General features: G+C 34.3%; 1 protein-coding gene across 1 annotated transcript in view; it reads right to left on the reverse strand.

Moving 5' to 3' along the window:
- Nucleotides 1–27,208, reverse strand: part of LOC145685154 (pickpocket protein 11-like) — a 73,935-nt gene that overhangs the window by 9,782 nt on the left and 36,945 nt on the right. The window contains exons 4-5 of the mRNA XM_081757507.1: nt 27,019–27,121; nt 6,238–6,344 (exon numbers count right to left, since the gene is read on the reverse strand). Coding sequence (XP_081613633.1) covers nt 6,238–6,344; nt 27,019–27,121 — 210 coding nt within the window. The remainder of the gene's footprint in view (nt 1–6,237; nt 6,345–27,018; nt 27,122–27,208) is intronic.

A 27,208-nucleotide genomic window follows, 5' to 3' on the forward strand; every position in this document is an offset into this window, starting at 1 on the left:
ATATTTCTGTTCATTCCCTCGATTGGTGATATCAGGTTCAGAACAGCTTTTGTTGGAACACTAAGATCTTGGTTTCTGACAAGATCCCTTCCCACGTAAACGAATGCGTTAACCATATAAAAAGTTTTTGAATCACAAAGTTCTATAATTTTTATTCCGTATTTGGCGGGTTTCTTGGGAATGTACATCTTGGAACTGCATTTCCTATGGAAAGGCAAAAGTATCTCATCAATAGTGACGTTGTCACTGGGAACAAAATATGTCTGACAGTTACGCATAAAAAAATTCAACACATCTCTTATTGCAGCAAGTTTATCATCTTGTTTATATAGTTCTCTTGTTTCCGCACATTCAAAGCGTAAACACGAAAGTATGAAAATAAATCTCGACACACTCATAGTACAACGAAATATATCCCTTGCAGTTCCATTTGAAACAAATAAACCTGTCACATCCTCGTGTCCTTATTTAATCTTTCCCTGATAAGTAGAGAAGAACTATGAACGATCGCAGCTCTATCATAACAATGTCATTTGTGAACGAAGGTTTGGGATCACGAAAGTTTCCACGTTCTTCTTGGATCTTCACATTTGTGTTTTCCAAAATACACCGTAACATATATTGTGAACAAAACAGTTCCCAACAACCAACAGTATCTTCTGAAGGAACATTTGTTGCACAGCCTTTTGTTCCAGTTAAATGCAAAATTATATTGCAAGACCTGGTACGTTTCTTTACAGAAGCACTTTTATTCCATTTAAAACATTTATTTTTTCCATAGAAAACATCTGAAACATCATCGTTATCATCATCCGAAAACATACTGTCTTCATTTTGTGTTGAACTAGATTAATGGCCGCTTTCGATATTGAAATCACTATCTGCATTTCATTCAACATCAGATTTAATTCGTTCTGCAGAATAGCAGTAGTTTCTTCTTCACCCAAGGATTTAATATTGCGATATTTGTCTGCCATGTTTTCAGTATAACAACACAAATAGATATGTTAAAATAAAACCTAGAAATACTTTCAGTGAGAAAGAAGTAAAAATATAATTTATATAAAAAACTGACATTACTCTGCTCCTGGGGTATTATTGCACACCAATAACGTATTATTCGCAGCAATAAAGTCGCAACTACGTCTTAACAGCATCACATGCAGAAGCGCACTGGCACAAATCCCGGGGGGGACATGTCCCCCCCAATGTTGGACCTGGGGGGGACAGTCCCCCCAATAATCTGACTTAAAAATTGTTTTTTGGGATAAGCTTGACGATTTGCGTCCTACTGCCCCAAAGGAATGTAAGATGAAATTGATTCATCTTGGCCTTTCCATTTTTAAAAAAGAATCGTAATCCGTAGTATTTCAAACTGAACTTCGTGCTGCAGTGCGTTTACTAGTCTAATCAATATGTATTAATTCCACTTCCACTACTTGGACACAAATTGCAATAAATGTCAGAGGAGGATATACTCCTCTCCTCATGCTGAAAAGTTGTCTCAGCTGTAGGTACGGGCACAAATTCAGGGGAAACGGGTATACATGTCAACCCCAACATTGTAACTGGAGGCTCTCTCAATAATCCGACTTGAAAAGTGCTTTTTGCAGAAAAGTGTGATGATTTGTGTCCGACTGCCACAAAGGGAAGTGAGATGAAATTTGTTTCTCTTGGCTTTTACATTTTTAATGAAAAAAATGAAGGCGTGGGACTGCGTGACGTTACCTGATATGAAATCTTATCTCCTTTTCTTCCCTAGGCCCTAGCACCCGAATAATATACAAACTATCCAATGTCAGTAGAACCCATCTTTTCAGTAAATGGGAATTTAATCTATTTGTAGTATCAGCCTAGGCATCTACTCATGCTTCGTAAGCTAACTAACACTATACCCTATGGAACCCCGAGGTTCAATGCCGCGTTCACAAAAGCTCTTCATTGACTTCTATCCTTAGCCAACTGGATCCAGTTTCTACTTTGTATTCCTATTTTTGCGAGATCCATCTTAATATTGTCTTCCCATCTGCGCCTAGGTCTTCCTAGTGGTCGTTTTACCGCTACCACTTGGTCTTACCGCTACCGATTGGTCTTCCAGTCAAGACTTTGAAAGCGTTCCTACTTTCTTCCATACTGGCTATATGTCCTGCCCACCTAAGCCTCCTAGACTTGATGACCCTAACAATGCTTGGTAAACCGTATAAATTATGTAGTTTCTCGTTATGAAGTTCCGCAATTCTCCATTCCCGTTCCCCTTGGGCCGAATACTCGTCTCAGGATCTCGTTCTCAAATACTTTCAGTCTATGTTCTTCCTTTAGAGTAAGCGATCGTGTTTCGGAACCATACAGAACAACAGGTTGCTTATCGTTTTATATATTTTAGGCTTCAAATTCCTCGACAGAATTTGCGACGACATGAGATTTGAACCGAATAGTAACACGAATTCCCTGCCTTTAGTCGACATTTAATTTCTTCGTGAATATGATTTTCGTCTGGTAATATTCATCCTATATATTTGAAAGTATCCACTTTATCAAAAGAATTATTTAATATTTTAACGCATCCATAATTTACCGTATTACGGTCCCGACTAATACTTCCATGTATTTAGTTTTTTCTGCATTTACTTCTAAACCCATGCCCCTGCAAGCGTTTAATAAGATCTGTGCATTTCTTTCTATTGTTCTGCTGTCATCCCCTATTAAATTTACATCATCAGCATATGCCATAACCTGGTGAATACCGTTCAATTCTAGGCCCAAGTTGCTATCTTTGATTTTCCTTATAGCGTATTCCAGCACAAAATTAAATAATAATGGCGACAACGCATCTCCTTGTTTCAGGCCATTCTCGACGTGAAAGCTTGTGGCCAAAAATTTTCTTACCCGGACTTTACACTTTGGGATTCATTTAAACATACCTTAATTGATCTAATTAGCTTTTTCGGTATTCTAAATTGTATAAGAACGGTGTACAATGTTTCTCTCCTAACCGAGTCGTAAGCATTTCTAAAATCAATAAATAGTTGATGTACCGGGCTACTGTATTCCCACTTCTTTTCGAGTATTTGGCGAATGGTAAATATTTGGTCGATAGTTGATCGATTTCGTCTGAATCCACACTGATAATCTCAAATCATTTCATCTGCGTATGGGGTCAATCTTGCTAATAGAATGTTTGAAAGGATTTTATAGGATGTTGACAGAAGAGAGATGCCTCGATAATTATTACAGTCAGTTTTGTCGACTTTCTTGTGGATTCGAACAATGTTTGATTCTTTCCACTCTTGCGGCAATTCTTCCTTGTTGTAGATAAGGAGAATGAGTTTGTGTATCTTGTTCTACAATTTTTCGCGTCCAGCTAAAATTAAGTCAGCCGGAAGTTTGTTTAAACCTAGATATTTGTGTTTCTTTAATTTCTTTATAGTGATTTCTACTTCTATTCGGTTGGGTTCTGGAATATACTTTTCTGCGGTGTGTACCTCCCTTTGTCCACGCACATTAGTTTTTGCTGTGTGTTAAGCAGATCGTTAAAGAAATCTTTCCATCTTTATAAAATGCTATCTGTATCAGTGAGAACTGTTCCATCAGCTTTCTTCAATATAAGCACGAGGTTGATTGCTTTTCTTAAATTCGCTGATCCCCGTGGCCGTGGCCCCTTATACATGTCCCGAATGTTTTTATTTTTACTATTATCTTCAAGTTCCTAAATTTTAGCTTTCAAAAAATCGCGTTTCTTTGTTCTAAAAGTTTTGGAAGTTTCCCGCCTGATGCCTACGAAATTTTGTGTAGTTATTTCATTCTGATTTTGTAGCCAACGTAATTTTGCTTGCTTTCTCTTTTCTGCTCGTTCAAAGCATAGTTTGTTGCTTTGCTACGTATTTCCGCGCGTCCCAATTTTTCTTTTGAGAGAGGATGCTTCGTAAGCAAAGAAAAGAATTCAATTGCTGGTATATTTTTCTCCATAATCTTAAGGTTACATCTGTTAACTAAAGAGTGTATGACATGGGTTAGATTTCTGTAGTGATCCCTTTAATTTTATTGGGCCTTATGCAGAGTCGTTTTGATGTTTGATTAATGGCATACTAAAGAGTTCGACTAACATATGTCCCCTGCAGTAGTCAGGATTTTAGAATGACGCTAATCATAACGTCAAAACGATTCTGCATAAGGCGGATTGAGATCAAGGGGGCCGATCCTGGGAGGTTGGAGGCCCCCCAAAAGCTTACGTGGCCCCCCTGTATTTATGTGAATATGTATTTTTATGTGTATTTAATTGTTATATGTATTGTTTGATGTATTTTTTATGAGTGCCCCCCCCCCAGTTACAGAAAAATCGGCGTCCTTGATTGAGATTATCATCATTTTGCTAAAAGAGTATTGTTGCGTCATACATAATTGATATTCTTACTTCATAGTTTTGGGGAAGTCATTATTTATATTATTATAATACAATTTTAACGTGGATCTGTGTGGATCCCTAATTAGAAACATACCAATTGTAAATTTGCATGTATTCATGTAAATTTCAGAATGTGTTCATGGCAGTGATTTGTAATACTGATTTGTAATACTTCATCTACATCGCCTAATATATAATATACTCTACAACAGTTGATCAGATCCATCTACCGTAATATGATTTTCATCTCCCTTCTCTAGAATAAGCCTCAAATGTGCCCACCTCCCAATGTTGAAGACAACCAATGACGTATTTAGGATTTTGTTTCGAGGGGCTATGCCCAATACAAGGAAGGTAGTAGGCAATTGCCCATCTGAGTTTGAGGATTAAATATATTTTAATTTATGCATAAATTGAAGTTATAATGGCAAGAATTGCAGACCGATAAATCCTATATGACATAATATAAAAATTTAGGAATGAATGTAACCCTTTATTCTATTCATACAAGAAAAAGGAAGCATCCTTTTGGCCTTCCTAATTTCCCGGGCTAATTATTCCTCCGTTTTGATTTTTTAAAATTCAAACATTTCCTTCTTTTAAAAATAACTAAACAATATATTATATTTTTTTCTTTGTTATAATAACTCAAGTCCTGTCATGTTGATATCCGCGCAAGTTGGTGTGGAACACCAGTTTTGCTTATCAACTCCTCTTAGTTTTCGTGTTACTGATGACGGCCGACTTCAATCACAACTGACAATGGTCGATAAAATATGATAGACGAAATCGCTTATATATATATATATATATATATATATATATATATATATATATATATATATATATATATATGAGCGATGTATCCTTATCCACTGTATCCTTATAAATATATGGGAATGGTCTTACCCGTCCCCCCCCCAATGTTGGAGACAGATTTGCGCCGATGCACAAGCGCACTGCCAAGTGAAATTACTGTGGAGGACTGCGCCATCTGTTAGCGAGAAATAAACATGTGGAACATAATAGAGACAATGAGGTATTTTTATAGCCCACCAGCACAGCTACGGGTTAATACAGTGGTCCAGTTCAACGATGGGTGTCGTGAGTGAAGGACGAGCTAACACCCTTTCCACGTAGACGTGACAATGATCATGGAGCTACAAAGACGGAACAAACGCGACTCGTAAGCTTTTGCACAACTGAAAACAACTAAATGCGGACGTAATTGCTGAACCATTCGTAGTTTTTGAGATCTAGCATGAAACATAAAACATTTAAATTTTTTCGGTCAAAATATGTGAAATATACTACATCTACATCGATGATATGTATTTTAATGTTTGTCGACCGTCACATTTCAGCCAACACCGTTGTAACTAGATAGTTTAAGATTGAACATAGTTATTTAAGTAATACCTTTAAGTAATTAGATTGTCAAATATATCATCAATCTATTTTTGTTAGTTCAGGACAGAATATTTATTTTTTTTAAAAAAAAATATATAAATCTGAAAGAAACTTTAGAAAATGTTTTCAGAAATGACACATTTTTAAAAATTTTTAAACTTTTTCCAATTTTTAGAAAATGTAATAGTTTCTGGATTTCACTTCACAAGGTAAAATTAGTTAATTTTTTGTAACACATTCATGAAAAACGTCGTTGAAAAATGTGCACAAAATATTCAAAATTGCACCTCATTTTTTATTTTAATGGCATAACAACCTAAGTTTCCTATCAGTCGTAGAGGTCTACTTTAACTCAATTTTAACGTATCCATAAATGTCATAATTTTAAACTTATAAGGAATGGTTCAAGAGAATTGCAGTGTTACCTGTAATATCGAGCAATCCATGGACAACTTTCAGTCTTCGCTTTACCTTTGATATTGTCATTGCTAATGTAGTTTTATAATATTCACCTGGTTGAGAAGCACCATACCTAAAAATATACGTTAAGAATGTTTGTTTATATCAATACTACATTAACATTTTATATTACGCATTGATACATATTTTTGAAACTTAGTGGAATAAATCATAGGCAAATTTAATATAATCAATTTGAAATTGTAGTACAGAACAAGTCAAAATGATGGACCCGGTATCAGAAAGCTATTCTGTGAAATCTTATAAACATATTTATTTTTAGACATGTACTATGAAAGGCATACTGTCAAGATGTCCTTCAAACTTATAAAAAGTGACCTGTGTGAGCACCTTTTCAACACAGCACATATCAAACTGATAGTTGATCTACCCAACGTTTTTAGCATGTTTCTGTCAACATCAGCAATGGCTGCTGTGTTGTAGCCATGCAGGACATCAAAAGTTGATGAAATTGGAGGTACGAATGACCTTTCCCGTGGACAGGTCTCTCCAATATTTATTACGGAAGTGATGTTGCACGTCAATCTCAGGCTTGTTGACATGAGTAGATCTAGGATATTTGGCCTAAATTGACCTTGAGAGCTCCCTTAAACTAGCTAGTTGCATATGCTATATAGTGAGGACACACAGGAAGACGCCTTCAACCGTCAAAGTCCTGAAGTTCCAATTTGAATTGATTTCTCGTGGGCGCTGGTGTTTAGTTAGTATGTGGTATAGCGTTGTATGCCTATGTTGAAGTTAAGAATCGAACTTGGCCTTGGGTCCCACGTGCTAGATACTATTGTGTATGATGACGGTGCTGTCTTTTTGAAGACGTGGTTATGAGATGGTGATGAGATATTCATCGAATGAAGTTCCCCATAGGAAAAGTGGATATATCTATGACTATTTTTTTCAAAGTTACCTTTTATGCCGGAAGTACTTGGTCAGGTTATATGTGCATGTCAGACTTCGACGAATTTAGTATTTTTTTTCACGTAAGACTGATTAGTTGCTATGTGCCATAGTGTAATATGTGAATTGACATCGACTCAAGTTCCCCTGAGCGTTTCTGTAGGAGGTATTAGCTCAGATCATGTGCGTGTGTGTGTGTGTGTGGTCTCATATACCTGATATAGTAGGATCATGTGATGAAAAGATGGACTTACGGTACATCCCTTTGTTTTGGTATTGAGCGCCGAAATGTTAGATTTTGCATTCTGACGGAAGAATTGTGGTTAAATGATCCTAAAATACTATTTTTTTTGTTTTGGTGGATATATAATTTTGTAGAGAGACACCATGTTCCTAATTTTATTCAGTCCGGATATTATATTATCCATTAACGGCGTAGCTTAAGAAGCGAATTGTTGAATTGGCGCTGGCAAGATCTAATAAGGAACATCATGCTCTGAGTCAGCACACGTGGTTCGGATCCTAACTTTGTAAGGTAAGGCTTATAGATTGTCTGAGCTGAAGTGCTTAAAATGTAGATTACGTCTTATATAGCTCTGGTATTTAAGTAAAATAATAATAATAATAATAATAATAATAATAAACTAATTCTGCAAACTAAACACTATTATTATCACTATAATTGCAACACAGACTTCAAGTTATTTCATTCATAAGAAATGTAGTACGTGAGAGGTTGGGGTCCCTGGTTAAGTACGACACAGCATGAAGATAAGGTAATCAGATTGTTCTTCGTTCGGGCCCATCCATTATGATAATCCTTACCGTGGGGAACTAATATGCTTAAGTAATATTGCCCTTAAAATGTAGGTTATGTCTTATATAGCTTTTGTATTGAATATAAATAGAATTCATTAGAAAGTTACTTAGTTTGGTGTTGATCGGCTTAACGACCCATCATACAGAAGAGATAAGTTAAACAGTAGGGTTCACGTTTGATATATTATCATTGGTGAACGTAACTTTAAAAAAATCTTAGGTTGAATATCGTTCGTAAGAAAATTAAAATCGTGAAACAAGTAGAAACACACACACACACACACACACACACACACACAAACACTTGCACACACACACGCGCGCGATCGTAGTTTGATGCAAACACTCTAAGCCATGTGTGATGAAGATCAAGTTTGTTTCTTAGATAAGAATCGCTGAAGAAGGCAATTTTATACACTTATGGATTGAGAGTCGTACTATTAAATAAGTCAGTGTTATAACTTTGCAAGAGTTGTGGAACTATATGAACATGTGAAAATATTGATAAAAAGTTAACCTATATTTGTTCCTCAGGTCTCTGGTTTGATCCGTGGTTAAGGAAGTTTGTGGTGCTCCTGAGTTTTCCCGAGGGTTCTCCTGTTCCTTGTACTTTCTTCATCTTTATCTTCATCATACCCTTTAATGTAGCATGTATAATTGTTCGATTGAGTGTCCACACTCGAAATCGATTTCAGGACAATGATGTTCATCCTCTTCTAAAATAATTGATATTCGTGATCAGGGAGTCGATTCTTTACGAAAAAACTCATGTGTTTTGGAACACACAAAAATGCTTCACCCTCAAAATGAAACGATTTTTTTAAGTTTTCCGTCTTACGGTATGCCCTTTTAATCAAAGGAAAGGAAGAGGAATGATTATTTCGCAATAGTGACAAACATTCTTTTTTAGAATCGGCCCAGCATATGAAGAAAGCATATACCTTCAGCAGCATTTCTCTAATAAAACCGGGAGTGGTTGGAAAGTACTACTACTACTTTCGGATTCCACTTAATCTATAGAGAGCAAAAACGGGTTTATACTAATAAGTTGTTTTCTGAAATATATTCAGGGTCCCAAAACACGTTCTATATCAGTTAACCTCACGACCAAATCGGAAATGGTTAAAGTAAACCATTTTAGGGTTCACCACTGATCGTCACAAATAAAATAAAAGATGTAATAGATATTGGAAAACGATTTTCTAAAGTCGATTCAAAGTGCCAATAGGTTCCATGTATATCGTTAATCCTTATTCAAACCGGAAGAGGAGAAAATAACCATTTTTAGTTCAATGTGGATCGTCATTCTACAAAAGCGATCACAAATAATGATTGTTAAGGAAGGTAACAAGCAGTTTAAATGTCCTACGGAGAATTGATTAACGTCCTGAGAACTGATTCTCTATTCTTTTCACTAATTTCACTAAAACTTTTTCAGTTTCAACGTTTTCATAGGACAAAACGATAAGAGCGAGAATCGGTTTCTTTGAAATCAATTCATTATTTCCAGAATAGATCCTGTCATTTCTTTTAATTTTCTATTCAAATTGGAAATTGTAGTTATTTTCTTCTGATTTACGTTGATCATCAAAGAGCAAAAACGATAATATATAATGAGAAGCAGTTTTTTTATGTGAATTAAGTGCAGCCAAGAATATATTTAAATCTTCGATCTTTATTCTTCCGAGGGAATCAATTTACTACTTCTAGTTTTATTATTAAGTTCTGAAAGTTTGGAAGACTACCGTAGTTTTGCAATGTGAAATTAAATTCACCAGTTCTGTTTTGATCAACGTTAAGACCAAAAAGTATTAATTTGTACAACTTCCAGTTCGACTAAAGATAACGTATGAGATGGGACATATTCTTGACTAGCGGTGGGCAGTGGGAATATTCCCGGTGGGAAGGAATTTAAAAAGTGGGAATATTCCCGGGTTTTTCCCTGGCCTATAAATTCCCGGGAAGGATTTTATTTTCATTTTTTAACTTTATCTTCTAAATTATAAGAACCAAATGACTAATTACTTTATTTTAATATATTGTGATTTACTTCTGGGTTTTAAAGAATTTGAAGGTTAAATAATTTAAACTTATTTGACGGTACTGTATATAACTAATAATATGATTTTTGTTAGTTCATTTCCATTTGCACTAAAATGTAAGGTAATTGTTTAGTATTGGGGGCCAAAACATGCAAAAAGTAGGATGTTTTACGGAAGAAATGAGTTGATAGTGATGTTCAAGTAGTGAAGAAAGTATCGAACACACGTTTTTTATGGCAGTAGGGGATTTATACAAAACGGAAAAGTAAGTGGAAGTGATTTATGTGAGAAAAGAAAATGAATTGTTGGTAACGAAGATAGAAAACAACGTGCCATGCGGGGCTGTAAGCCGCGTTCATTCGCTAACGCTCGCTCTGCAATGTTGTTTGCATTTAATGTTGGTAACGTAATTTAACGTATGAAACCATAAAGCAACCGCTGGCCCCAATGCTAAAGAACAGCCAAAATTACCAAAGTACTAATTTACAAATGATGAAAAGGAACCATTTTGTAAAGTAATTTAGAATTATATAGAAATAGAGATGTTGTACTGTTAATAAACCCTGAACCACCATTAGTAATAGACGTCGGTCTGTCTTCTCTCGCTGACTCGAATTTCTGAAGAGGTACTCGGACTTCTTTTACATGTAAATTAACGTATGGAATTTCGAAAAATAAGGTAGAATGAGAGGTCGTGTATGGCAATGTTACGTGCTAAAATATAAAGATAAGTAAGTACCTTGAAAATTTTGTGAACAAAAATATCTATGCGCAAATGCTGATAAATTGGTGAAACATGTATCTCCTAGCATTTACCCAATCTAATTGGTTTATAACATTTATAAATTTGATGTGTGTATAATAACAGTAATAGAGTCAAGTTGAGCTAATCCACTTACATATAAATTTAAACTGTTACTATATAATTTTTCACACATATTTAATCGATAGAACATATTGTAAATTAATATACATTTTTGCGTACTCTATAAATATAATAAAGTGTTAATAAAGTAACATAGTACCGTTCAGAATATATAGATCTTAAAGAATCCTCTGTGGACAACAGTAATAATATGCTGTAATATAAAAATTAATTCAATTTTGAAATCATAATATAGTAATAGAATGCAATTTTCTTTCTGATTGTACATAAATTCCCGGATAAATTCCCATTTTGGGAATCTTCCCGGGAATATTCCCGAAAAATATCTTCCCGGTAATTTACCCATCACTATTCTTGACATCCTAAATCAGTTAAGGAGAACACTTCTCGATCTCTCTCTCTCACCATATCTGCTTGATATTTGTCGACAGAGAGATGGACAAAGACACTGTATAAGACATCACATATTTATATGTAGCATACTGTGGAAAACTTTATATATAGAAAACGCTATTATAATTTATAGATAAATCCTAGTATCACATAATTCTTTGGGTTATGTATGTGTGTACGAGGCCGAGAACGCGGATTATCAAATTCGTAAATGACACTCTCCGTGCAAGGTGCTATTTCACACGGCATATTTGGTTGCGACTACACCAGACACATTTTTTTGCCAGAAGTGAAAATGCTTACACTGCGTTCGTCACCGTTCTAGTCTGACATCTTCATGTGGTTCTAGTTTAAATTAAACTGATCATTATCATGAATTACGTACCAATAAGCCGAGATCTCATCTGAATGGAAAGTAGGTTACTGCTTACTCTTTATCGTATCCTATTCTTCTGTATGGATAGTATATCCTCGACGTCCCTCGGCATACAGCTTTTATAATTTGCACTAGAAACGATCTTCTCGTTTGTATTGCGATAGCATAAAATAAGATGAACATTAAGGTACTGTCAGTTTCGTTCTACTTCAAAAATTAGCTTACCCTTGATGCCTAATAGAACGTTTACATTCTGTCTTTATGAATACGTCATAAAAAACAGTTATTATTTACACTACTGTAGGAACTATATGTAAGTTTGTGAAACTGTTGTGTGTATTAGTTAACTTTTGAACTCTGCAAGGTTTCGAATTCTTTGGTGGCACTCGATTGAAAATGTAAGAAGTTACCTTTTCAAATCAATTATCCTGAATGAGTATTCCTAGATTTCCCTCATTCTCACCAGACAATGTCAGAATGATATCTATCCTATACGTCCCAGACTGTTTACGAATTTAGCTAAGATGAAAATTTCTTCTTCTTCTTCACAATTCAGAACGATACGATACTTCTACAAAACCCAGTGTTGCCAAATTGGGGGAAAAGTCGCTAAATATAGGGGATTCGCCTTCCAGGATAGCGACAAAAAATATTTTTTCCGATTAGCGACTTTTTGGGTGATTTTGGAAAGATGATTTGGCGATTTACTTGAAAATCTAGCGACTTTTGCGCTGAGAACAACTTGTCCTAAAATAAGTACTATTAGCTCGAATCAGTTCAGATATATGTTTATTTTCCTTTTGCTTATTTGAATCAGTACAGGTGTTGACGAGCTGGGAAAGTGCATAACATTTATCTCTATATTCCCACTTTGATTGCTGTTATCTCTAACCTCCTCATGGGGACCAATCCTAGCTTTTAATGTCCTTTAGTTTACAGAGCTTCCTTTAGAGGCACAAATAATACATTGCCGACAGCAAATAGATTATCTGTAGAAGCGAGAGTAGAAGTAAAGTGTGTAAGATTTTTCCCTAGACCTTTAATTTTGTTCGTTTTTCTAAACTCATTTTCGATTTCGCTGAAGCAAAATTGATCATAAAGTTAAAAATGTATAAAAGTGAAATAATTATTAGTTATATATTTTTTTCATATATGTTCTTGTTCTTGTAGCGTACATAGTACTATGGTTTGAATTGATCACGTATCTTATACACACACACACACACACACACACACACATATATATATATATATATATATATATATATATATATATATATATATATATGAAAGAGACAAAATTCAACGAAAATTTTTTTAACGACTTTTCACCCCAAATTGGAGTCTACTATTTAGCGACTTTTTGTATTATCTTGTTGGCAACACTGACAAAACCTAATAAAAGAAAATATAACCTTTTTTCTTGGTTAACAATCCACGAATGAAGTCGAGACGATGAAGATTTTCTCCCTAATTGATGCCTGACGAAACGTTAAAATAAAAATTATTTTTGATTAAGAATTTGAGAATTAAATCGAAACGAGACGAGAAAGGTATGAACCGATATTTTTAAAAATGTCTTAATTAATCACACGTGACGAACTAAATAACCTTAGAGGACGAAAGGACAGAAATCTCAAACCTAAATATTAAATTAATTATTCTTTATATACCTAGGTAAAAGGCCATAATTGTAGAACGGTAAAGTATATAATTATTTCATATTGATAGTAAAGCACGTTAACGGGTTCAATTCTTGTAGTAGCACTTGATCGAAAATGTAGAAAGCTTCTTTCTTTTTAAAGATCAATCATTCTGAATGAATTTTCCTCATTCTTATAAGACAAATGTCGAAATGGTGCTTAGTAGACCGTTTTCACTTATGGAGAAAGAAAATATCAAGACGATGCTTCATTTTACACAAGAATTTAGTTAAGATGAAAAGTTCAGAAATCAGAACGAGACGATAACTTCTTTCTTGATTAAGAATCCACAAATTTAAAGTGTACCTCTTATTGAGCTTTTTTTCTTTGTTTTAAGTTCGAAAGAAGAAACTAAGTTAAACGTTAATTTTAGGAGGAGGCAAAAAGAGGAAGAACTTTCCATCTTGGCTAAATTGCTGTGCGATTTTATTTCTGCGTAAGTGAACACATAAGTACGAAAAATCATAAAATAAGGACACAATACATTAAATTGATTACACCTTACTGTGTTTTACCTTCCTTTATGAACTAATCCGCTACTTTTGGTAAATGATCGTCACATCAGAAAAAAAAAATGTTCATATTTATCATTGAAGAAGTTACTATCTTAGTGGTCATAGTTGACGAAAGTGCTGGACCGCGGGAGTACCCATAAGAGAAAACTTTTTTCTTTAAAAGAAAGAAATGAAACAACTCTTTAAAAATAAAACCAGACTAAATAAAACAAAACGTTTATAGATGATGATAATGTTTACACACAAGAAAAATATCTTTTAAAAAAAAATACTAACAAAATTCTAATACGACATTCATGAATTATTTGTATACGAAGTTCCATAAATTATTTTTAATAAATACACATATTTGAAATCTTTAGAATATGTACAAGTACATTTGGGAGTTATATACAAAGAACAAAATATCTAGTAGAAGCTTATTGAAATTTGACTTCGAAATGCAAAGCATACTGGATTGTATTGAAAGTCAATTTCATTATTGGAACTCTTACTGACATTTCATATATGATCATTCTGAAGGATTCGAAATACTTGCATATCAGAGTAACTTTCGTCTATTCGTACTATAAATTCATCTCCCTTCTTGAATTGAAAAACTGAACATTTAGGAAAAAAATTCTTGTGTTGTATGCATGAATAAGCTCTATCAGTGCAATCTTTCAAATCTTCACCACACAAAAAAAAAAAAAAATAGTCTGCTCTCTTCTGTTCGTGTAAAAAAATCCAGCATCTTGTAAATGTTGAGGACGTTACTTTATTGAAACAGACTAATGTCCGAATGATCTTAACGTAATTCATTTTAAAGTAGTGCTTATGTTCAGATTCCCATACTATTAGAGGGTAATTGTGACAAATAATAGAACTGTATTCTTTCAGATACAGAATTTGGTATCAGTTCTATTCTTAACCCTCCATAAATTGTAATTTCCCAATCTTCTGCTTACATGAAATTTTGATTAAGTTTCTACGTTGAATTATGCCCGAAACCTATGAAAATAAAAAATTTCGGTTAATAGGGGTTTATCAATTCTATATTGCTGGACTATTATAATAAAACATTTGCATGTAATAAAATGAATGGAAACTTTATATTTAAAAACAGCCATGATAACGGTCCTTGACATATAAGTTGTAGGTGTCTCGGTCCGAGTAGCGGACCAAGATATCCGTGACAAAACTTTTGGTAAGTCTCGGTTCACTAGTCTGGTCTCACAGGCCTCACACTCACATACACACATTCATACAGTTTATTTTATTTATAATACATAACGAGCACGTTTGTTCACTGTCAAACATTCATCTTTGACGCATAAAGCCCCTGCAACGAACACTGTATGCTTTTTCTAGTTTGCCAGTGAGGATTTTGAATGGATACCAATAATATAAAAATCTGTAAGGCTAAAAAAGGGGAGCCGTGGAAATGAAATTCCGTTCAATACTCAATCGTATCCTGCAACAGAAACACTTATGTAATTAGTAAAATCACAATTTCTGTTTACAATAAAATAAATGAAATCTTTAAAGATTTACTCCCCACGATAAGCTTTTAGCTTAACCCTTAACGAGTTTTCGTAACCATTTGGTTACACATTTTTTTGATTTTGCCTATTGGGTTGAAGAGTGTTATATTTCGGTATTGTTCGTTGTAGTTATTTGTGTACATACTTTCTGCGAAGGGAGCGCAGCTACTGCTCCCTTGTGACAACTCTGGTGAATTCTATGCGGGAAGTAGTGCGTGGATATGTTGTTGTTTTGCAAGCAGTGCTGGAAGCAGACAGAAAATATTACATACTTAAGGTAAGCAGTTTATATTTTTATTTTTCTTGATATGTTCTTGTTTGTAAGTCTTTACCCAACAATGTGCAAGTATGAAAACAGCATAATGTGAAAAAATGATTACTATTTACAATAAAAATATACTATGTAACCATTCGGTTACATTGTTCAGTAACGGATCAAACGGATACTTTGTACAGGAAAAAATACAAAATATTGGACTAGCTTATATTGATGTATCTTTTGATATTTTTTATACAAAAACTAACGTGAAAAATAAGCATAGTACTCTGTTTATTCGTCAAATTTTAAATTTCACACAGAGGCTCAGTATGGGATATATAGCTATATATGTAAATGTATATGTGTGTATAAATAAGTTTTACTGTGAAGTCTAATGTCAGATGCAAAGGAGAAATATTGTAATAGGCTATTTACATTTTTGCAGGTGATTGTGTTCCGTCAAAAATGGATGAAGAACTTACCTCCGTTGATATATCCTATGGAAGGAAACTAAGCATAAGACCAACAGTAGTGATCTCTTTCTCTTCTAATCTATCGGATTTCCGAACCTCGGAATCAGAACCAGGTCTTACTTTCAGTGATTCAGGTCCAGATTATATACCTGAGATATAGCACAGAATGAGGCATCAGTCAGTTAAGACTCCTGTAGCACAGGAACATCTTGACATTCACATTTGGTTCATGGTTTGTGTTTTTCGGGTGGGTAATGGACCATATTGTTTGACATGGCTGCCCTGGCGGCCATCTTGGAAACCGCAATGTTGAATCCAACTTTGGATTTTTAAAATGGAAGGGAATATGTGGGGTATCATTTGACACGACCCCAATTTCAGAGAAACAGTGATACAGACTATTTCACCTACCGTTATTGGTTCAGAAGTTATTTTGTCACAAAGTGTGAAAATTTGGCATTATTTGCTCTATGTGCTATCCTTCTTGAGCAAGACAAACTGCAAAGCTCGTCTGCCAATCCGCATGGATTCGCAACAGCATGTCAACGGTTTCACAACATTGCAAAATTCTCTGCATCAGATGGTGGACATCATGGGAGAGTTCTTGATAAATAAGGTTCCTCAGATGATAGCAGAGGAAGAGCTCTAGTGGCGTAAAATCTGGGCCTCTCTATCCGTCTCCGTCGCCCATTCCAATGTCCCAGAAATGGTCTATCGAGCCATTGGCATGAACATAAGGCATAGTGAGGTGGAGCTCCATCTTGCTGAAAAATTATGGGAAGTCACCGTCCTCATTCAAGAGATGAGTCTTGAGCTTTTAGTCGTGTACATTGATAACTTTTACGAATGTGAAATTAATGCAATATTTGAAGGATGTAATGAAAATCTCAACTCTTCCAACAATATGACAAAATCGTTTAGGAGGCAGAAGATAAGATTGTTTTTCTTATCTTCTGAGGCAAACACATGAGAAGTGTAGACAAGTCAAACATGTTCATAGAACTCTGCCGTACACCAGTGAAATCAAAACGATGGTGTCTTAGAATTTTTGGGTACATGCGAAATTTAGTTGTTGTAAACAGCTGGTTACCTTACAAAAGAGAGTGTAAAGTACTTGGGAAATTATCCAGACATCTTAAAGTGTTTCGGGTTGATACTGCATCTGCACTAGTATCATGCAGAAAACCTAAACAAGACAATCGCATCTTTAGAAAGCTTGGGCGAACCTCAAGTGAAAATATGTCGACCTGTGGCTACGTGAACATGCGATTATACAAGGAAAGAGTTTGTGCACACTGCCCAGCCCACACATCTAAAGGAAGATGTCGTTTTTGTAAGTCGGGAGTAACAAGCTCACTAAAGAATTCCTTTACGTAGTTCCATCTGTAAGTATATGTATCACGATAAGGAATGTTTTTGTCACTTGGTAATTGATATCCTTTCTAGACCCCCAAGTCACTGTTACACTACGTTGATATATTCAAATTTAAAAAATATAAAAAATTAAATAAAAAAGAAGAATATTCTATAAAACTACGCATATACTTGAATATCATATTTATTCAATATGTATTTTCAGCGAAATTTAAATATTATTTTTTTTCTATGTGGACTTATAGATAGTACCTTACATTTTCTTATAAATTAATATTCCAGATTTAGATATTAAATCCTATAAAGTAAACAACTCTTACCATGTTTCATTTATTTCTCCTTTCTTTTGAGACTACTTTTCTTTATTACTATATGGCTACAAGTACTCAAAATCACTTTACGGAAAACTGTGCAACGTAACCATTTGGACACAACTCAGTTCTCGAAAACTGATGGCTGGAAAATTTAGAAAACTACTTTCAAATGATGTACAAACCAAATAGACGACATACTGCAAATATCATAATTTTTTGATAATTTTCAAAGGTAGTGAACTGTTGAGGGTTAATAAGATCTATCGTTTGATATGAAATATAAAATATTATCAAAGCTAAAGCACACACATACACTTCTCCATTCATATTATAGTAATGACATTTATTAGCATGCCTTTCCGCTTAGCGACTAGTCATCTCTCTTCACCTCCAGACATCTTAGCATTATAACACGTCTCACACGGAAGCTAACAATGAGTTGAATTACTAATAAAATATGGAACGACAGAGCTCTGATAGACACTAACTTATCTTGTAATGTATTCCTTGAACTACATTACGTTTGCATGTATGCGTAACAAACATTCATTATTCTTGATAAATGACTGGGCGGGTCCTTTGTTCGATTTCTTTTCACATATTATTCTGATATATAAGGTACGTTAAGCTTTCAATGCTTCTGGCTTAATCAAGGGACGTAAAACTTTAAGCAATATGAATATTTTTCACTTTATACTCACCCATTTTAATACACAGACGCAGAAACAAGTCATTTTCTATTTGATTACAGACGTATTGATACGAACAAACACAAACACACTTCATCAACTATCAATAAAGATTTATGTCATACACTGCTGTACAGGATTCTATCACACACACACTCACATACAATAACATGACCCAATATTTCCGGGAGAAAACGTGACTTTGACAAAAAAGATAGTAATATCAGGAATTTCCCATATTATTCTATGTCATCTAGTAATTAATAAATCTCGCGTGGAAAATCAAGGCTAAATTCGACAAAACTTATGACACACACACACAACCTGAGCCAATACTTCCGCCAGAAACGTAAATTTGAAAAATTAGCTATAGTGACATACAATTTTCCTATGAGGAATTTAATTCGATGAAATCTCATTATATACTTCCGTCGAAAAAAAGACCATGAAATGTTAGCAACTAAGGCAAAAATTCGATTGAATCTGATAATCAGTTTTTCAATATATAGTCACCATACACTATGACATCTACCTTCGATGAAATCTGGCAAAAAATCCAGTTCCCATGGAAATTTTCTGATTTCGACGGTTGCAGTAATCTACCAGCTTGTCCTCACTATATGGCACTTAGTAACTAGCTAGTTTAAGGGGGCTCTCAAGGTAAAATTAGGCATTCTAGTTCTATTACATGATAATCAATACACGGAAAGATTTCTCCAGTCAATGATTTTTCTTAATTGCTCGCTGCAAACTCCTAGCGGTAGAAAGTGAAAAGACTGCGTGGAATGTAAATATTGAACATCAACCTTTCGAAATTCATGTGTCACAATAACATAAGGTTATTATATTTTACATAAGAAATTCCTGAAATCAGGTACATCATTGTGAGTTCGTCTGAATAGTGTATTATTGGGCATTTTCTTACTGCTATTGATTCTTTCCAACTTCTTTCTTGTTGATTACTATATTTTTAAGGTTTCGTCACAAAATAAAATGACAATGCAAACTTTGTGCTAAATAGCAGCATATAAAATGGAAAACCTACATCGAAAGCATTCTTCATTCAGTAACACTAGTGTTCATAAAATAGAATAGCTTCCTCTGCTGCAAGCAAAGCAACAAGCAAATAAAATTATTCTATATATTTTTCTTTACTGCATGAACTTTCGTGTGCGTAATGTTCGATTCTGAAGTTATTTCCATTATCTACTCATCCATTAAAATATCCCGTACAATCCTGATTTACCATTTAAAACGGTAAAATAATATGCGTATCTGTGTACAATTGTCTACTTCTGTACGATTGTCTACTTCTCGTAAGCTTTTGTATTTAAAGGAGGACCCAGTGCATCCAAATTTGGAACTGTATAGATCTTCAGCGAATGCAAACTGTTATTAAGAATTTCAGTACAAGGGGGAATTAAGAGGGTCAAAATGAATGCATAAACGGAGACGATAAATATCCAAGCCTCTAACTTTTAGTGTCAAGTCATAATTTTCCGGGACGTAGAGATGAATAGTAATACTCCAGATGCGATTAAAGTGCAACTTTAGCCGTGAAGGGGGTTGATATGTGTAAAAAACAGCATATACAAAGTGTCCGATATTAGTGTCAAAGATATTGTCAACCTGGTTTGTTACTCTTTTAAAATTGAAGTTTGTATGTAGATGTTATAAAGTAGAGCATTTCGAGTAAATCCAGACTGGCTGAATTAGTTTAACGTATATCTTAAAATACCTTTATTGTTAATGTTGAAAGTACGCATCTATATATATTAGTTAGGTACTAATGGGGACTTTTACAATTGTCTTAACTATGTTTGCAAAACAGAAACATAAATTGGACATATACGTATTTAACCTGTATTAGTTTTTATAATTATTTTGTAGAAATGTGTTTTCGTGTAGCAGATATATGTGATGTTATTTTACATTGTGTGGCATTTTTCAGGTTACAAGTGTAAATATTAAATAGATTATACCTTCTGAACTTTATGATTTTGCCCAAAGTTAGGAAGTTTATTAGTTGAGAGCATTTACTTTTAATGTTTACGTGTTTAGTGTATTTGATTAACTTTGTGAATATGTGGTTTCTAGATCTTAATGAATTTTGGTGTCTCGCTTGACTGCGTCTCTGACCTGCTGTGTTATTGACTATCACGGATTGTATTTTATTTACTATAATTGAATCCCACAGCCTTTAATGAAGAAAACTGAAGTATTTATACAGCAAATAGGTGGTTACACTGCGGCATGTGCTTTCAAAATAAGGGATGGAATTATACGTTTGTCTGAGATTTTTTGTAGAATTTTTTAGATAATTAATACTCTTTTCCATAGAGCATTATGTCATTACTTAGCATTTTCTATAACTTACCTAGTGCTCTCCGACGGAATGTGTGTTTTTAACATCAAACATACGATTACAAAACGTTAAATTGACTGAAAGCATGTTAGATACACTTATAATAATAGTTACATTTACCGATTGATACTGATTATCAACGAAAACATGTTTTGGCAATCTTTTAGATTTGACAATTAATGTACAAAATGGTTTTAATATTAATTAATTTATTAAAAAACAGAGATTAATTTACTAACAGACGTTTTGAAAATATTTTAGTTTCGACAGTTAACTGTCAACATCTCCAGTATAACCTCCAGGGGAACAGTCAAAACTGCATTTTATATGTAACACTAAGCAGAAGGAGGGAAAAGAAGTTGGACCTTTTGTCTTAGATTTCATCAATGATAATACTGTTACCGCAGTTAAACATCTTCATGGTTTCTCATGTGGTAGCCAAGGCCAAAACAGTAATCATAAAATGATCAGGTTTTTCTTAATGTTAGTTCATCTTGGTCGATTTCATGCAGTAAATCAGTATTTTTTGCAGCGAAAAGGCTTATGTTTCCCAATCGATAAGCATTTTTCTATAGTCGAAAGAGTTTTGAAGGAAAATGATCGAGTTTACACATCAAAGGAGTATGCCGGTATGATCATCTGTTCGAGCAAACAATGAAGCTTTTTTGTCAAAATGTTTGATGCTTCTGGTATACTAGGTTATAAGTCTTGGTATCCTTCTTTCTTCAAGGAAAATGTTTTTCTGTGGAATCAAGAATTTTGTAAGGACTGCTCCACGTGATGTGAAGCAGTCCTTACAAAATTCTCATTTGACACATTTCACATATTCAGAAAATGCAGCTGCCACTGTTGTTGTCACAATATTCATCGACAGCCAGGGAAAACATATCTAAGTCTGGGACTTAAACTTCCTCTACCTATAACCATATCGAAAAGTTCAGTGTACTTTTCTACCAACCACAACTTCAAAAATTAACAATATTAAGAAGGTACTGCAATATATACAACACGAGTACCTTGCCTTTTATGATGAACTTATCAGTTCGCCTGCTAAGTGACTTGTGAATTACATTATACAAGGCACTGTACAACAATGTATAATTAAATGGATATTCTGAGCTGAATTACTTGTATTAATTCCTCCCCGTTTTGTAAAACAGCACGTGTCATGCACAAAAACAATTCCATGTTGCTCACATAAAACATCGGAACATGCTATTATGCTTGGATACGCAAGGATGTAAAATAATTGTTTTTATTTTTGTGAAAACTTTATTTTCCTGACATGTATCGTTTTACAAGAAACTGATTCATTTATGTTGTCCTAGAATCAAGTTTCTTCTTAAATTTGCAAGTTCGGGAACTTAATATCATATGACGAACTGTCTGCTGACTTATAACCCTTATGAAGTAATTTTCATTTAGCAGCTATCAACACATTGCACTTTGACATTTATTTTTTTATCGAGCTTTTTGCTTATGGTTCCAAGTTTAATTTCCTATGGTGAATCACCTGACTGAAAATAGCCTTATGTAATTTTCATTTCTAACGAGCAATATTTTGTTATAGTCATTTAAGTTGTCTTTGAGAATTGCATGGACGAAATTTTTCCTGCTTAATGGGAGCTGTCTCTCTGGTTTAGTCTGATTCAGACAAGAATAAAGAAAGCGAACAACTAAAGCGAAAGAGCACAACTAAACTAATATACTTCTCCACACTCATAAGATAGTGTTTCTTCAACATTTATAGGCTCAAATTGTACACTACCGAGCTTAATTCTCAGTTGGAGAAATCTTACAGGGGTTCAAGGTCTGACAAAAACCTCCGGGTGCTGGAGTTCAACATATGAAACACCAAATACTTTCTAGTGTTATTTGAAACAAATGATGTTTCAAGTCAATATGTCCTTCTAATCGGGAAAATGCTTACGCAAACTTCAGTGATTTACACTTAGATTTCATAGACATAATTTATGATTTCATCACATACATCATTGGACACTAAATTCTAAATCATCCTAAAAGAATTTCTTTACAATTATTTCATAGCGATCAGTAGTGTTACTATAAACTTAAATTGTATCGATTTTTTGAAGTCGTGAGTTCAATTTGCTTAACAAACTATCTGATTGACCATAACCTTATACTGAGTTTTATTTAGGAACTATTAATAGTTTGTCATTAATAAGTTGCCTAGAAAGCTATCTGGGATCAAGTTACCCATTTTAACGTCTAGTTCGTTTTTTCAAATTGATCTGAGTACTTTGGTTTGGTGAAATTTCAACTGTATTGAAACTATAAAAGACGTTAAACGTGGAATTGGCACCATAGTAACATATTAAAATTTCAAAGTTCTCTCAACGAAAATTGGAGTCCATTATTAAATTCTAGATATGATTCCGCGTATTGATTCGATACGATTCGCACACTTGCATACACATATATTTATTAATGGTATCGCCATAGGCTATGGAAACCTAAATTCTATTCTCAGTGGGATCACTTTAAGTAATTGAATTTAACCTTAAGCTGTAGTTGCACAAGGAGCATTGTAAAGAAGTCTTCGACCTATTCCAAATGTTACTTGAATCGGATACATATAAGGGCGATTTTAATGTATTCACGAGTTCATTCGTAGCTAAGCGGTGAGTATACGCGCCTTTGGTGTGGGAGACCCGGGTTCGGTTCTCATCGGGAGCTGATGTTCGAGTTTCACTTTAATCTGTAGGTCCCCGTCTCATTTAACCTCGCTGCTGAAGGAGACATCACACTCAAAATCGACTCAACTAGTTAATATACTCATAATTGCATTGGTGTCTTCATAAGTGTTCTAAGAAATGTTGCTCATTGTATGTCCAAGTTCAATATTTTAGTTTTCACATTATAATGTATCCTTGTTCTAAAAGTTTTCTAAGTTTACCGTTTGATGTCAGTATAATTTTGGGCAGTTCTACCGTTTGGATTTTGTTATACAATGGGGTTCTGCACTATTTCTAATTTTTATCATTTTAGTACATCTCTGAACAACAATCTCTATCTACGTATTTTAAAGAGCTAAAGTTTCTTTTTTGAAGACTTTAATCCTATCTCTAGTTTTAGTTAAAATAGCTGAAGCCTTGTGCAGCTCGAATCTTCTATAACAGGCGTTCAATTAACCCGTAACAGGAAACGTTATTCTTTTTTCGCTTTCAGGAAATGTGTGTCTGTGGGACACGGACATAAATAAAGCAATATATTAAAAAAAACAACATATTTGTAAGGTAGGTTAATGAAACATTATATTTTGTACTTTGAGCAAAATATGATAAAGAAGAATTACATACATTAATTCGGTTCTATTGGCATATAAATTCGGAAAATATTTCAACATCTAAATAAAAATAGTACATAAATTTAAAAACTGACAAATTTTGAGTTAATATAATTCTACACATTACTACCCTGCCAATATGCTATTTGTCCACATGTAGCTACCCTGTCCAAATGTGCTATTTGTCCAAAAGAGCTTGGAAACATTTGACAGACATGGTAGCTCTAAATAGAAGTCGTCCCAAAGTGTCTTGAAAATTATGAATACATGTCTTCGTATCCTGATTTACAAATGGAACACAACATTACGAGAGCAATAAGGGCTTAATTTTCAGATAGGTCAGTAGATCTGTAGTTTGACTTTATTCTACTTCAAATTTGTTTCCACCTTCTTCCAACGTCATGTTGAAATCTCTTGAATTATATCATCATCACATAAGGTAGACCAAATATCAACTTTGCTCGGATTTTTTCTCCAGATTTCTTACATGCGTGGCTGTACAGGCATCCCTCTTACTATGTTTTGATGAAGAGCCATTCGGTTTCTTAGTGATTAATCTGAATTCCAAGCAAACCTGTTTTTAACTCTGTATCTAAGGCTTTCGTTATCACATGAAACTAGGGCTGCTCACATTGACATTTCTGTTACTACTTGACCTCACACCTTACATTGTATCACAATTAGTATCGCCCTCACTATAAGTAGGTAATTCTTGACTTTCAGGAAAAATGAGGGGTCTTAATCAGAATCTACTGAAGACAACAACATAAAGTCCTCTCTACTTTCAGCATTTTTGGAATTTTATTTTGTCGTGAAATAAGGATCTGCTATATTTACAGTTTCATTCTTACATTTGTGTCTTGAAGTACTAGGTTTATATTTTGCAAATACATAAAAACTCAAACAAATAAAATAGTATGTTTAAAGAGTTCTATAGTTTCTATTTCATGGTAAATAAAAGTGAACCACAAAACCTTTTGAAAGAAAAACTATTTCTTCAGGAAATGTGTGTCGAATAAACACGCAAAAATATAGACGATAGCGGAAATGTGTGTCTCTCAGACACCGTAGGTTTTCTAAAATCATCTATAAATGTTCACTCAGACATTAACGCCAACAATGAACTACTACAACCAGTGGCGTATTTAGGGAGGTGGCTTCCGGGCTTAACCCCCCCAAATCTTACTTAGTATAGTAAAGTAAATGAAATATCTTGCAGAATTTTCACATTTCCAGGCAAAGCCCCCCCCGAAAGTTAGCAAAGCCCCTCCCGAAACAAAATCGTAAATACGCCACTGACTGCAACACACGTACAACTAAATAATAGGAAGGTACTGAGAAAACCGATACATTGTGTGAATCAGTGTTGCCAATGTAATACAAAGAAAAACCATACGTCTCTGACAGACACATATTTCCTGTTAAGGGTTAAATTTTTATTAGGTTTAAAAGTGTATTCCTTGGTGGAGTTAGAACACCAGCAGTAACTGGCAACTGTGATGTTACAGGGAGGCAGCAATAATTTGTTACGCCAAACCGCAGACCATTATTTAAGAAGGCGAACAGCAGTATGAAAGTATATAAGAAACAGTGTGTGTTGATGAAGTTCTTATAGGAGAATAATATAAAATCATCTGATTAGTATACGGGATCAGACACAATACGATTAGCAGAGACACAGTCGTAGCCAATCTTTGAATGGGGTAAACGAATACGACTATCGCTGACAATCTTGGTCGTAAAAGATATCAGCCAGCAGCAATTTTTTTTCGAACATTAAGAAGTTGAACAGCTTATCATTTTGGACCACTTCATAAGCAGTTGTGAAATTCCAATACGAACATTAAATTCATTACGAACATTAAATATAATAAATAAAGGTCATGTTCCAAAAAGTAGTAAAGTGTGGGTTACAAAGCAACTTATTACTTTGACCGGCACAGTAAATTCAATTCTTCACTTAATTGCAAGGCTGCTTTGAGAAGGAAGGCCAGTATTCCATGAGCCGTATCATCTTGTGACGAAGCAAGTGATTATTACGTCTCTATCTTTAAAACAATTCAAAGAAGGTCAAGATTTTCACAACGATGACTAAATGAAATGAAATCTTTGAGTTGTACGTCCCAGAGTTATGCTGGTTAGGCTAAAGGAGACGGTGATGATGAGTAATGAATAAAATGGTGGAATTTAGAAAGTGGGAGGAAACGGGAGAACCCCGAGAAACCCCACGCACACGGTGTTTGTCCACCACAAATTTCACTTGGCGGAGGCTGGGATCGAACCCGGGACCCCATGCACCAGAGGTGAACGCTCTACCACTGAGCTATCGCGGCCCCAATGTAGACGAAGTGAGGCAAGCTGTCATACAATTGTTTAGGCGTATTGACAATTATTTCCAGGCTGAAACTTTTCAGGTATAAGTTAAACGCCTTGAGAAATATATAACTGTATCAGAGAATTATGTGCAAAAATTATTGAATAATTATCCTAATCTTTGAAATTAGATCTTTTATGTATTTTATAAAATCATTTATATGGCCCTCATAAAACAGAATCCATTAGACACTCAATATTATACTTACCTCTCATCTGATATCTAATTCCTCTAAATTAAACCCCTCCCTTATAAGTAGTTGGTTATTAATTTTCGAAGTATATATATATATATATATATATATATATATATATATATATATATATATATATATTAACACATCATATCAGTATGGATAGTTTCATGCTTTAAAAAGTGATGCACAAGAAAGTTAATTGAACTAAATGAACCACTTACGCTGTATTCCTTACAATGCTGTAGCTGTTTTCAACACAGTTCTTCAGACAATTGCACGTGAGACCTGTTCCTGATGAGCCATCTGTAACCAGTTCCAGCTTTTCTGTAAATAATTCATTAATAGTGTTTTATAATTTTAAAATATTAAAGAATCCAATGTTGAATGATAAATGGCATTCTTTAATGTAAT

Source organism: Thermobia domestica, chromosome 5 (assembly GCF_964235325.1).
Source record: "Thermobia domestica chromosome 5, izTheDome1.hap1.1, whole genome shotgun sequence".
NCBI lineage: Eukaryota > Metazoa > Arthropoda > Insecta > Zygentoma > Lepismatidae > Thermobia > Thermobia domestica.